The following is a 13,534-nucleotide window of genomic DNA, read 5'->3' as shown; positions in this document are numbered from 1 at the left end:
CTTATGTAAAATCCTTGCTCATCTATTTCTTTCATATCAAGCTAGAATCCATGATAAGAGGCAATGGGGAATTGAAGGCCTTGTGATGGTCCCTGATATTGCCTTCCAAGGTTTTGTCCATTTGTTAACCACTCCATAGGTTAGTTGTTAGTGCGCAAATATGTCGCCCATTCATTATTATTCAATGCTCTATTCTCAATACAGACTTTCAAACATTGCATGTTCTCCTATATTTCTATAGACATTAGTGATCACTTTGTCCAGATACACTTCCCAATGATCTGTTGAGGTCACCAACCCAACAGGATAATTAATTTTAATGGTGTTCTGCTTTCCTAACTTTTTTATAGGTTAGACGTTTACATTTGGTTACATGGAGACCTCCTTAATGGTGCTTCTGTCGATAATCTTTTCACGTTTAATAAGTAACCGAAACCAGTAATGTCTATCAGATAAGTTACATCATCTGAACATAAAACAAACATTAATAGGATTTACCGGCAAGTTTGTCTAATACTTTCTTCCTTAGCCTTGACTAAACCAAAAATCCTATCATCCATAGTAGATCAATCTTACTATAACTCATGCAATATTTTCACATTTAACCTACTGCCGCTAGGAATATGTTCCCTTATAAGGATTAAATCATTAGGCAATGTAACATATTTATTGCTGAACAAAACTAATAAACAATTTAACATACGAACAAGTGTAGGTTATAGAACATCTTAAGTAAACATTACAATGGTACAAGGTACAAGAGCCTCCAGCTATCACCTGATATGTGCAATTCACTAGTCTTTGCATCTACAGTATTTTCCTATAAGCAGCCGTAGCATCAGATGGAGCACCTTCTACTGGGCAAATGATGCGCAAGACGGGCATTAACTCCAAGAGTAATCTCGTTCCTGAGATTAAAAGAATGAAACACTTCATAAGGGGACTGGTAATCAATTCATCACTAATCAGTTGGTACATGATAAGCGTTTTTTTCAAGAAAAACATGATAAGAGTTTGGTTGAGCTAGTACAGACAGGTAAAAAAAAGGGCAAGTGCGTTATTATAGATGTGTTTGCAAAAAAAAAAAAAGAGTTAGTTCAGATGCTGGTGGGCACTGGGCACAATCAATTTTGACAGAGCTTGCAGCAGATAAGCATGTTAACAACCATGATTGCGAATGTTACAGGTGATGTTCCATACTGAAAGTTACGACTTTCCAAAGTAGGCACGAACGGTGAAGTTTCTAACTTTAAGCCGTTTCACTCAGCAGTAGCTTCTCCATTTGGAGAAGCAAGATTTAAGAACATTATGGTATTCTATTGTTTTTGCCTGAAGAATGCATAAAAGTAAACTTCATTCAAAGGCATCATAGGCAGCTCAAAGTCCAAAAGAGAAAGAGCCGGAATCACCCAGGTTACTACCGTGTCTAATCTCACATCAGATATTCTCACAAACCAGCTAAACAGCACACACGATCTTTAGGGAATATCAATCCAGGGTGTTCCAGCTTGGAAGTTGGAACCCTTTAGCCATCTACCAAGCAATCAATCAATCAATCAAGACAAGGCTAAGACAGTGAGGGGAGCTAACCGTTCCGTCAATTTGGGACAATTTGCAGTAGCAATTGCTAAAACGTTAGGGAGACAGGGGTCAGGGGAAAAGGTGCAGATTGCAAACGCAAATGTACTATTACTGTAACACAATGCAAACTGCTAGGGGCTAGGGGAATGGTGCATATTGATTTCCGGGGATGATTTCCATGGTTGCAAAGAAAGACGACGTGTTCCTGGTCCAGACCATCGTGGCATCGTCCATACCTACCTATCAACATAGCCAGCCAGGAGGAGGTATGTACGAACATGTGGAGCGAGCACATTGTTTCTCCCGATTCCATCAAAATTCACCAACTATAATAGGCCAAACAAATCGATTCGAGCGCATTACACTCCAACATTCGTCATCATCGATGAGATAATTTTGTAGGAATGAATTGAAATAAACCGATGGAATCTTGGTGTGTACCGAGGGGGGCGGTGGACTTGGTGGAAAGGAGGCAGCGGTGGTGGCTAGGACGCGATGATGGGCTTGGAGTGGTGGAGGAAGGCGGCGGCGCAGAGCACGGCGGTGAGGAGGGCGAAGAGGGCGAGCGCGAACATGAGCGACATCCCGGCCACCGCCAGATCCAGCATCAGCTGCGCGCCGTGGAACACCGCCCCCAGCGACATCCTCCTCTTGATCTCTCCGACCCCTCGCCTCGCCTCGCCAGGCCCGCGGTGCGCGCTTCTCGGAGAGAGGCCGAGACTATGTCACCGGCAACGGAGGGAGACAGAGGGGGACAGAGGCCGAGGGGAAGGAGGTGGAGGAGAAGCGGCGGGGCGGGACACGCGGCGCGGCGAGGGCGGGAGGGGAGGCGGCGAGCCGACCACCTGGACGGGCGCTCCTGCCATCTGTCAACCCTGACGCTGTAATCACATGGATTTTTGTTTTTCTCGATTGGAAAACATTGGAAACTAAAATTTATGAACATATATCCTGTTGTATATTGTGCACTATGTGAAGTTTCGTAAAAAGAATATGACAATATATGATCTACATAAAAAAATGATGTGTAAATAGTAAGTGACACTATTTATGATGTCTTTTTTTTTTCGCATGTCATATATTATCATATTTTTAGACGAAATTTTACTGATGCACAAGATACAATGCAATATATATCCAGAATTTTAGTTTACATTTTAATTTTTATTGTAAGTGTTAAAGAAAAGAGGTGCACTCGCAACTAGTGTCGAAATGTTGGTTTGCTGCAAACCTGACCGTTCGGGCGTGCTTATGCATGGTGGCATGTCAGCCCTCGTGATAGGCCTGTAACAGGCCGGCTTGGCATGACAGTATGACACGACCCATCGGTCTGGTAGGGAAGCTAGGCCCGCACAGGCATGTGGAATCTGCTCCTAATCCCTTTCGCAATCTTACCGTCCAGTTCCTCTTCCCTTCCCTTGACCTGGCTGGTTGCCGCCACCGCGTTCTATCGCTTTCCTCGCGCTAGATCAAGCCCCGCAGCATGCTTTAGGCCCTCTTGAGCGGGCTGACCCAAAACGCTAATCCATTCGGTTTGTTTCTATCTGTTTGGATCCGCGGATAATTTGGTGGTGCATGTATGTGTCGTACGTAAAGCGGGCCGACCCAAAGTGCCCTCCCATGCCTGCTGTCAACGATGACACCTTGCTTCTAATGCTGATGGGACGCTAATGGCCTTAGCCGACTTTGCGTGCGCCGTAGATGATTCCCGCCCCCGGCGGCTCCGGTTTCCCGCCCGCAATCATTTCATGTTTCCCGCCACGGCCAAAAAACTTCGCGCGCCCGGCTGCCATTTCCCACCCAAGACGAGGGAGATAAGAACAACCACAGACGCGGCGACGACCACCACACCCAATCGATATCGAACACCAAATCCATCGATGGCTCGCAGGAATATCGCCAACTGGGACCACATCAGGGCAATGTGCCTAGCCAGCTTCCCTCGGAGGTCAACGATGAGGTCGAGATCATGGCCACGGAGATGGCCTGCGTACAGGCGGAGGACCAGGTGGGCGCCTTCGAGCACGAAGGTGACGTGGCGCATCAAGCGCTGGTGGAGGTGGTCGAGGCGGCGACGCAATAGGCACTGCATCAGGCGGTGGCCAAGGAGGCCACCGCTGCGTCCATGCGTGGCGTACGCCACGAGACGGCCATGACGCTCTTGGAGTCAGTGGCGCGCGATGCTACCACCATCGTCGTGCAAGAGGTTCGGCGGCGAACATGGAGACGACGGAGGCATTGATAGAGGAAGCGGCGATTGCCGACACGACATCGGCAGCGGCGGAGGCGGAGCGGGTTGCAACGTCGACTATCGACGCGGCGACGGCAACATCGGAGGAAGTGAAGCGGTCCACGACGGCAGTGGAGGAGGAGAGGAGCGCACATTGGGAGGCCGAGATCATCGCCGCCTTGGCCAGCCGTTAGTCCCAACACCACCGGATCTCCGGCACGCGCATGACCGCCGCCGCTCCATGGGCATGCAACGCCCCCATGATGAAGCCATACGGGTTGCACGGACGGCCATGGACGAGGACGACCACGACGGTGGTGAGGAGTAGACGTGTAGTGGTCGATGTAGTAGCGGCCGTTATTTTTGTGATTGGCTGTCGAATCCTAATAAATCAATTAACTAATTAACTAGTGTAATGTGACACTTAGGGTGTGTTTGGGTGTGTTTGGTAGCCTGGGTGAGCTATCTGACCTCGTACAAGTTGAGTTCAGCTATGTCCACTACATACAAGTATGCATTATTGTGTTATGTTTGGTAGGTTGTATGAGTTCAGCCGAGCCGAGTTGAGATCGTGTTTGGTTGTCCTGTATGACTTGAGCCATGCCACAAAAAAATAAAACGCCATCGGGTCCCTGAGTACAAAATAGAAAAGCAATCGGGTCCCTAAGCCGAAAGCCGAAAAGCAATCGGATCCTTAGGAGCGTTGGGCTCGGGCTTCGCCGCCGGCTAGCCGGCGAGAGGAGCCGCCGCCGAGCAGCCGACTGGCCGAGCCCCTCCTGCTCCGCGCGCAGGCCGAGCTCCTCCTCATGGTGATGTGCAGTGAGGAGCGGAGAGGCCGGTCGAGGTCTCCGCGTGCCGCTCGTTTTGCCGGTGAGGCCGAGCTCCTCCCGCCACGCGGTTGTCGGGCGAGGCCAGGAGAGGTGCTGCGGCCAGGCTGCTCGGTCGCCGGCGCGGCCAGCCGGGTGCTCGGTCGCCGACGCAGAGCTCGGGTGTGGGTCGGATGGTGTGCTTGATGTCCAGTTGACGGGGAGAGAGAGACGAAGGGATGTGGGCTGGGGGAAATGGGAGAGATGGAGGAGGGTTGGTCGGTGACCCCTAGCGGGCGAAAGAGCATGCGCGCGGTCGCGCGGAACATTTTCCGTATGGACTGAGCTTGGCTGAGTTGCGAAGCCCGATCTGAGCTTCTCAAGTGGGCATGGCTGAGAGCCTGTTTTAGTATGAGGTGGGCATAGCTGAGGTGAGCCGACTCAACCTAACAAACAACAAATGGTGGGATGAGGTGGGAATATCTGAGGTGAGTCGACCTACCAAACACACCCTTATAAACCGAGTCCAACGGCCGATGGGCGGACACCAACGCGATCCGCACATCCTTCACGCTGACGCATCTATTCGCCAAATTTGGTGAATGGATGGATCTGGTCAAACGGATTCGTTTGGGTCGCCCCGCTGGAGCGGGTGCAGCCTGTCCGCCGGTCCGCACGGACCGGGCTCGGATGGCCCACCGTAGAATGGGTAGGGCCGGAGATGCCCTAGGTCCGGTCTGGCCGGCCCGGTGGCCCACCAAAATAGAGTCAAATAAAAGCATCTGACCTTTCCGAGTTGACTCTCAGTCCCATCACTTCTCCTCTGCCTTCCCCGCTCCACTCCCCAGTTCGCCTCTCCTTCCGCTTCCTCGCCTCCACTAGGCCCTATCCCTCCACCGCAGCTCGCGACCTCGACGGATTTCCACCATACTCTTCGCCGTCGTCGCGCTCCGCCGTCGTACTGGGCTGCCACGAAGTTGGAGATCCATCAGGACTCCATTGAAGCATCTCATCCCAGGTGACGAACCCTAACTTGCTTGCGCTGGTCTTTTAGTCCTGCTCTGGCCTTATTCCGTTAGCTGTTAATCAAATACGCGATACATCTTTCTTTCTAATAACGCATCCAGTTATCGCGGATCCGTTTTGCAGCTTATCTTCCCCGAGCGGTTCAGCTGGGCATCGAGTAACCATGATCCAAATCAAGTCCGAACCTGGAGTGAGGTGAGGCGATTTTGCCTTTTTTACTGTTGATCTTTTATTAGAAACCTATATATGATGTTATCTCTTACACCCCGTAAGGAGTGTGTCTCAATATTTTAGTTTTTCCTTTTGCACGCTGCACATGGTAGTTGTATATATCTCTTTATGTGAGTATTATTATTTTGAGAGAAAATGCAGTCGATCTGTCATTCGGTTAGTTAGAAGCAGGGAATGTATTTACAGGGGACCTCCGAAGAGGCTGCAAATATGGTGCGCAGCCGCCTGTCCTCTTAACTATGGCAAGGTCCTGGCCTCCTGGGTGTGGGCATCTTCTAAGAGCACTAAGCTCCCTAGAAATGAAGAGCATAGGTTGCTCCGAGCAATAGTGCATCGTCCGGCCCTGCGTGTTGGCGCCTTCCTGCATGCTTCGCTCCCTGGACCTCGTGGCCCACGTCTCCATTCTAGCACCGCGGAGTGTAGAGCTCCGATGCGTTTGCTTCCGGGCTCGCGTAGTCGTGGCCCAGGTACCCATTCCAGCATCAACACCTGCATGAGTAGGTCGGTTCCGACCCTAGTAGGCCCTACTATGTGTCATCCCCTCCTTAATGAGAGCAGCTACCTCCACTCTCGATTGGACCGGATTGCGAAGACACTTCGATTTCGCTCTCCCCAAGTACTGTACATGATGATTCTGCTTGCCTCAGAACCGTGGCTTTGTCCTGATTGTTGTCATGGGCTGAATTGTATGCCCGCCCGCCTGGGTTCGAGCCTCCGTGCTTGCAACACCAGGTTGCACTCACTAATAAACCTTCTATAAAAATAAGCCAGGGCCGCTTCTTCCCTCTCGTCTCTTTCAATTTTTGACGACTTGGCTTGCCTTCCTCCCCAAATGGCATGATGTTAATGTTATTAGTTCACCACGTGAGCAGTACATCATCAATTGTTGTAGTTTTCTTTTTGCGCACTGCACATGGTATGGTAGCATCTCCTTATGTGTTTTTAGGAAAAGGCAGTCGATCTGGCACTCGATTAGGTAGAAATGAAGAATGCAATTACAGGGCACCTCGGAAGTCGGAAGATGCCATTGGAATCAAAGGCACGTCAATCGCCGGTGCCCTAACTATGGCAAGGTCACCAGGTCCTGAGCATGTACTTTAAGCCCCCTATGTAACATCTCTTCCTGAATGAGAGCAGCTACCTCCACTCTCGATAGGGCTGAATTGCGGAAACACTTCCATTTTGCTCGTTCCGAACTCCCCAAATGTTGCAGATGATGATTCTGCTTGTAATGGCATGATGTTAACTTTGAGAGATCTGCAATGGATTCGCCGACCCCCACCATGCCGCAAAGTCCGCCGGGGCTGAATTGGGTTCCAGCCCTGCCAATCAATCCACTGGATCACCCTCTCTCGAACCGTTGTCGTGAAAGGATCAGCCATGGCATAGGAGCTGCTCCGTTTCTTGTGGGTATTTTTACGCCTGTCAATAAATTGTTAGTGCAGATTATGTCGAACACAAAATCTAAGGTTGTGTTCAACAAATCTGCTGCAGATTTTATTGAAATAAATTTTATTGAAAGTAATTAGCAATACAGTTATGAGACTGAATTTGGATTTGTATTAAAAAGTAGTAACCCGCATATCCGCTTGCTGATACCATTCCATAGATTTGTGCTAGACTTAGTTTTGATTCACTTGGCATATAAGTTTGACTATCTTTTGACATGTCTTATCAGTTCTTTTTTGCGAGTAGAAGTGCCATGTCACTTCTTTTTTGTGAGCAGAAATGGTATATTTCTTATTTATGCAAGCATAAGTGCCATATCACTTTAATAGATCTGTACCTAGCACAATAAGGTAAACCAATGAGGCAATGGCAGAAATCAAGGAGGCCTTATTTTTCCATCGATTATTTGAATTTTTCTCATCGAAAATCTCAGATCATTCGCAGTTTTACCAGATAAAATGAATACGATTATACACATGGGCTCTGAGACAGACAAATTACCCTTCCACATTACCTCAAGGTCAAATTGCTCATGAATTTAGAACATCTTAGCCCATCCTTGACGGAGCACAATTACTCATTTGTTATGTTGTTCAGCTTATGTTTGTTGTTGTCATGCGAGATCATAAAACATGGATATAATTGTTTTGCATTATCATGTGCAGGGAAGAGGAAACCCAGGAGCATGAACATGAACAGAAAGTAAACAAATACCAAGCTATACTGGCAGCCCGTTTGAAGGCTAAATACTTCTCTAATAAGGCTTTTGATGGAGGTACTTATTCATCTTCATTCGCAAGTTGGCCGGATATCAATAGCTGAGAATCTAATACACGAAGTTTAAATATCTCCACCAAAGACCACACCCTTATAGATTAAATGAGCTAGCTTACTACCAGTGACCCTAAGTTTCAACAAGAACCAAAGCTATCCTTTTGCCAATTGTATCTTCCACATGGTTTCTTACATATGGTTTGGCTTTTAATTCTAATTTACTTATCTACAAGTAGCACTCTCACAATTATTTTGGTTACTTCTCTGAAGTGCATGTTATATTTGAGGTTTATGCCTACTTTGGCACTCCAAATTGAGAATGATCCATTGTTTCTTCTTATGTGGGCATGTGACTTACTAGTCAGCACTGAGTAGACATGGTATGTGGATTTGCTTTATGAATTAGCCTTTTTAGTGTTAACAAGTCAGTTGATCAACATATTGGTTATGTGAGCATACCTATTGGAAGTTATTTACAATAAACATATACTTTATGTTCAGATTTTCTGATAAGCTGCCCTTTTTTTTTTGGAATTTTCATTTACTTTACTCGTGTCCACTAGCTAACTCTACTTAAATGGACTCTCAGGGGAAAAGAGTAGAAAAAGTGACTTTATGGAATGGGACAGCGCATTACTAGGGTGGTCTTTTAGGTCCATTTGCATATTGGCCTTTTTCAGAAGTCAATAGTGAATACTAGCAGAGCTAGTCTACAAACTTGTGTAAATGATGAATAGCTGTATATGTTTCAGTTACATCCGTATCTATTATTCCATCTTTTTTTAAAACCATAACTATAGGGAGGCCCCAAGAGTAAAATTACTATTTGCAGTCAACAAATAATTAGGAAGCTAGTATATGTATCCATCTTTAAAAGCGATCCATTGTTAAATATTTAGTTCATTGAGTTTTGGTTTCTGCTATTGTTTATTAAGAAAATAGTTACTGCACTTTTTTACGTACATAGGCCTTTTTGAATTTCGGTATTGAGAACAGTTATTGATTTGTTTTTGCTATTGATTTTTATGATTTGTTTATAAGATTTCAAAATGCACAAGTATCTGAACCCTAAACTCCCTTGAATGTACTGTTGTTTTTCTCCCTTTTTATGTGTTTACTTATTGTAAATAATTATAATGACCTTTCCTGATCATTATAGTTATTAATGGGCCTATATTATCTGGCCTTTATTTTTGCTGGTAGACTGTATTTCAATGGTTAATTCTTCATTTTCTTCGTTCTGTTAATAGGAAAAATCTTTGAAGCAGAAACTATTGTTGATGGCCAAACTATCCAATCAAGCAGGTATGTTTCTTAATCCTCTGTGCTTTTGATTAACTATCTCAAATGTGAATATAACAACCATCTGCATTTTTCGTTCGTAGGTGGCCATGTACAAGTTCGTTCACGAACCCAATAATTTTTTTCCGAGATAAGAACAGCCATGAGAGGAAGGATTCTCCATCTTCGGTACCAGACTCCTCTGCCAAGAACGACTCTCCACCTATAGTAGCTGAGGCCTCTCCAAAGAATAATGCAAATGCTTTGGCAGCAGAAAACAATCTAACACCTAGCAAGAGACAGCCATCCAAGGAGACCTGATGGGATAAAATTAGGCTAGTGAGGTTGTTGTATGTTCCTCTGAAATATGAAGACATGTGAGTTATCATGAAACAAAAATCGGTCCAGCAGATGTTTGTAAACTTTGCTAGTTTTATTTCACTTAACCTGTTTCAGCCTCATCTGTTGCTAAGAATCGTTGTATTCTTGATATTTAATTAGATGAATCAGAGCAGAACATTAACTGGTTGCTATTCTGAGTTTCACTCTGCACCTTGAATTTTTTTTTCTAGTAACATACTGTGGTATCCAAATAGATGAAAAGCTACTCTTTCATATTGTGATGATACATCATAGATAGCTCTAGAAAGCACGCTCAGGTGCTTTTATTCACACTTCACGGTTTTCTATTTTTCATCTCTTGTTTATGCTCAAATTTCAATACTGCTTTTTGTTTCCCTGATTTCCTTTTTGCACTGTTTGTGAATATCACCATCTGAATGTTGGTTATTTAAACATCATTTGGAATTTACATGAAAGCTCCATCTTCACCACTGCAAAGACAGTATATTGTGCTTGTCTCTGGCTGTCCACCCATGTAAGTATGTATCAAAGCTCTTGCTTTTAAAAGCAATTCTGATCACCTTTGCATTGTCCCTATGACGTGAGCACCTTGCACTGGCATATGCTTTTACATTTTGTATTGACATGCTCACGCAGCTTGGATAGTTGAGTTGATGACAGCATGCCAACTGCAAATTTAAAATGAATGCTTGTACCTGAAGCATGTTAGTTTTGCTTAGCTATTTTTCAATGACAATTTTGGCACCTAGTTATCTGGATAACTGGAAAAGTCAAACTGACTGTCCATGTGACTTGCATATTTTTCATGTTGAATCCCCGCAACACTACTTTCCATTTATGTTTCGAGACTGCACATTTTTGTTTAGGATTTTGTATTCTTAGACTTGCCATTAAAAGTGTGTATAATGATTCAAAATTGTTTTGTACCCTGATTTGGGATATTGGAATCTTTGTTGAGCTTAGTGGATTTGATGTGTAAGTTTACTGCCCACACATCTGTTTTCCATAAATTCTTTATCTGCATGCCTAACAGTTCCATATTTGCATGTGAGATCATTTATCTTTGTCTCAGATAACATAAACTTTATGATTTTTTTATGTGTTTTGTCTGTTGAAGTTAGAACAAGGATTTTGTTTGTCTCAACTCTCAGATATGAGTTCAGTACCTTTTTTGTGCATAAATTTCGAGTGAATTCAGTCCAGAAAGCATCAGCGGACTATTCATATGTTTGATTTAGTTCATCACATGATTTGATCAAAACAATATATTTACTAGTTTCTCATGGAAGTACTGTTTTTTTTGCAGGTACTGAGAAACGCAGAAGCATGCAAAGTTTGCAGCGGAAACATATGCATCCCAGTAGCCCACCCACCACATCATTTTCAGTGGAAAGGGGCAATTTTTTTGAAAGAACACAAAGGTATGGTTTCTCATTCCACACTGGTTTGCAGCGGTTTCACGTTTCAGCATCTGTATCATGCTGTTGCTACTGCACTATGTATTGTCTATTGATGGCAACTCCTGAGTTACACCCAATCCATATTAATCTAGACAAAAGGATGTCACTAGCGGGCAGTAAGGACATACCCAAAGATTTAAAATTAAGTATCAGTTTAAGCCGATGAAACCACCTCAACACATGTCTTATTGGAGTATACTAATGATAACAATCCTCGCAGTTAAAATGAGGAGATAAGATAGGAATGATCTATTCAGTAGCAGTGGTAGTATTTTGGTATGGTTCTGAGGACGAGCTCAGGAAGGCGTTGCTGTTCTTCTGTGCTTGCATGAGCTGCTCGAGCTTGGTCTCCAGCTTGGCCTTCTCACTGCTGAGCCGGTCGGTGTCGCGGAGCATGTCGCTGCAGCTCCTCATTGCGCGGTTGAGCTCGTCGAGGAGGTGGCGGTTGGCGCTGCGGAGGTGGACGACCTGTGCCCACAGCTCACTGAGCTGCCGCTGCTTGCGCATGCGTGAGCGCCTCGCTGACTCGCGGTTGGAAACCATCCTCCGCCGCTTCCGCTCCTTCTCCTCTGCCACCACCGCCACCCCACTGTGGATGACATCTGCCCCATCAGAACTGGCAGGACTGTTACCGATGGCTGCCAGTGCTTCCTCGATAGGTTCGTTGTAGTCGTAGGTAGTTGCTGAGAAGTGGAAAGGAGGAGGCGGCGTCACGGTTGTGAGCATGCTGCTGTGGTGGTAGTGAGTGTTGTGGAACAGTGGGTTGGGAGGCGAGAGGCAGTGCAGGCTGGCCACCTCGCCATGGTAATGGTGCATCATGGTGTTGCTTCACTTGCTTGCTCGCTTGATCTCACTGGAGATGGAGAGTGGTGGAGAGAGCTGAGCTCAGAGTCCAGAAGTAGATGTGGCCGCTTGGTTTGGTTGTGCTTCTCTGGATGAGCGGAGGAGGGAATGGGTTCGTGTGAGGGCCTTTTATAGCGTGGAAGAGAAAGGCGGCTTTGCTTGCCTCATTCTAGAGTGAGAAGACACCTTCTCTCTCTCCAGCCTCCACGACTCCACTTCTCCTCGCCTTGTTTTTTGCGTAGTAGAGTTTTATGGCTTTAGTTTTGTCGATTTGGTACATGGCCATGAGGCACACCACCTTTCTCCTTTCAGGGCCAACTATATCCAAACAATAATATGCCTGGTATACATTAATCTTCCATCAGTTTACTTTTGCCTTTGCAAGAGAACATTGATGTTTTCTTTCTCCCTCTTGCTTCCATATTCCATGACTTGACCTGCGTGAGTAGTCTTGTCTGAGGCAATTAAATTTTATTCTGGTTAATCCATTGCCAAATCTCGCTTCTTTTTCCATCAGCAACCCAACTGGATGTTCGGCCTTTAGCTTTTCTCATCACTCACATTAGTTTAGAGACTGAAACTCTTGTGCCTAATTCGAGTGGCATGCATGAGATCCACCATAGGGACAGCTGCTTGATGGATGAACATGTAGCCACTGTGGGAATAACGAACAGAAATTGTTAGGCCACTAGAGAGCCTGTGAAGGGGATCAGCTAGTATTATATAAATTTTACATGTGCCAGCATGGACCGTGCAAGTTCGACACCTAAGAGGTTCACCGATCACGACTCCTTTGATTAGTTAACCCAACTTTGGATCATTATCATGCATGGTGTCGAACCTACAAGGATGCATGTCCTGATTTTCGAAAGAAAAGGTGTGGTGATCTGATATACCCCAGGAACGCCATAGCACTTGCTTATTTAGACATGGAAGGGTCAGACACAACCCTTGTGGACTATAAGGCATGATGTTAATTAGCTCAAATTCTGTATCTTTATCTCAAAGAATTGGGTTAGGTACTGAATTAGTGAATCTGAACAAATTTACCTGAACTGTCTTATATTAGCACCTACTAGTATATATGTACACTTCATCTCAGTAGCTCCCGAGGTAGCAAAATTCATAGCACATTAACCATCTAAAGGATTGTACAATCCTTACCATATAGTAGCCCCATTAGAGGATTTGATGCAAATCATACTCGCCTTTCACTTCGGTCGTCTTTTCTTTATTCTGAAAAAAAGAAAAGGGAAGGTTGATATTGTAGATGTGCCGAGAACTGAGTTCTAGCTCAGTGGCAAGGCAAGCGAGTGCGCAGCCAGCCCACCCGGGTTCGAATCCCCATCCGCGGTAATTTCGCAGGAGGGGCGAATAAACCGGGTTATCATCCATCCGCGTCCATCCGCGGGGAGAGTCTCATCCTACCTAACAACGTATAGCCGAGGGAGGGATCATTCCCCCGTTGGTGAATGTTATATTGTAGATGT

At 45.6% G+C, this 13,534-nt stretch overlaps 2 protein-coding genes across 2 annotated transcripts; one reads left to right on the top strand and one right to left on the bottom strand.

Annotated features, from left to right (window-relative positions):
* The first annotated feature begins 5,436 nt into the window (after positions 1 to 5,436).
* LOC124653992 lies at positions 5,437 to 9,911 on the top strand. Its single transcript, XM_047193039.1, has 5 exons — positions 5,437 to 5,635; positions 5,767 to 5,838; positions 7,989 to 8,098; positions 9,348 to 9,402; positions 9,483 to 9,911. Exons 2-5 carry the CDS (start codon positions 5,807 to 5,809, stop codon positions 9,697 to 9,699), a joined length of 414 nt encoding a protein of 137 aa, XP_047048995.1. The 5' UTR covers positions 5,437 to 5,635; positions 5,767 to 5,806; the 3' UTR covers positions 9,700 to 9,911.
* A 1,309-nt stretch (positions 9,912 to 11,220) lies between these two features.
* LOC124653991 (basic leucine zipper 8-like) lies at positions 11,221 to 12,126 on the bottom strand. The gene has a single exon (XM_047193037.1). It carries the CDS (start codon positions 12,018 to 12,020, stop codon positions 11,451 to 11,453), a length of 570 nt encoding a protein of 189 aa, XP_047048993.1. The 5' UTR covers positions 12,021 to 12,126; the 3' UTR covers positions 11,221 to 11,450.
* Positions 12,127 to 13,534: the final 1,408 nt, after the last annotated feature.

Source organism: Lolium rigidum, chromosome 5 (genome assembly GCF_022539505.1).
Source record: "Lolium rigidum isolate FL_2022 chromosome 5, APGP_CSIRO_Lrig_0.1, whole genome shotgun sequence".
NCBI classification, from domain to species: Eukaryota; Viridiplantae; Streptophyta; class Magnoliopsida; order Poales; family Poaceae; genus Lolium; species Lolium rigidum.
This window is presented reverse-complemented; position numbering and strand designations above follow the sequence as displayed.

Coding starts and splice junctions, on each gene's coding strand:
- LOC124653992 (XM_047193039.1), top strand. CDS start 5,807: ATGATCCAAATCAAGTCCGAACCTGGAGTGAG. Junction 5,839..7,988: donor AAGTCCGAACCTGGAGTGAG/GTGAGGCGATTT, acceptor TATCATGTGCAG/GGAAGAGGAAACCCAGGAGC. Junction 9,403..9,482: donor CAAACTATCCAATCAAGCAG/GTATGTTTCTTA, acceptor TTTCGTTCGTAG/GTGGCCATGTACAAGTTCGT.
- LOC124653991 (XM_047193037.1), bottom strand. CDS start 12,020: ATGATGCACCATTACCATGGCGAGGTGGCCAGCCTGCACTGCCTCTCG.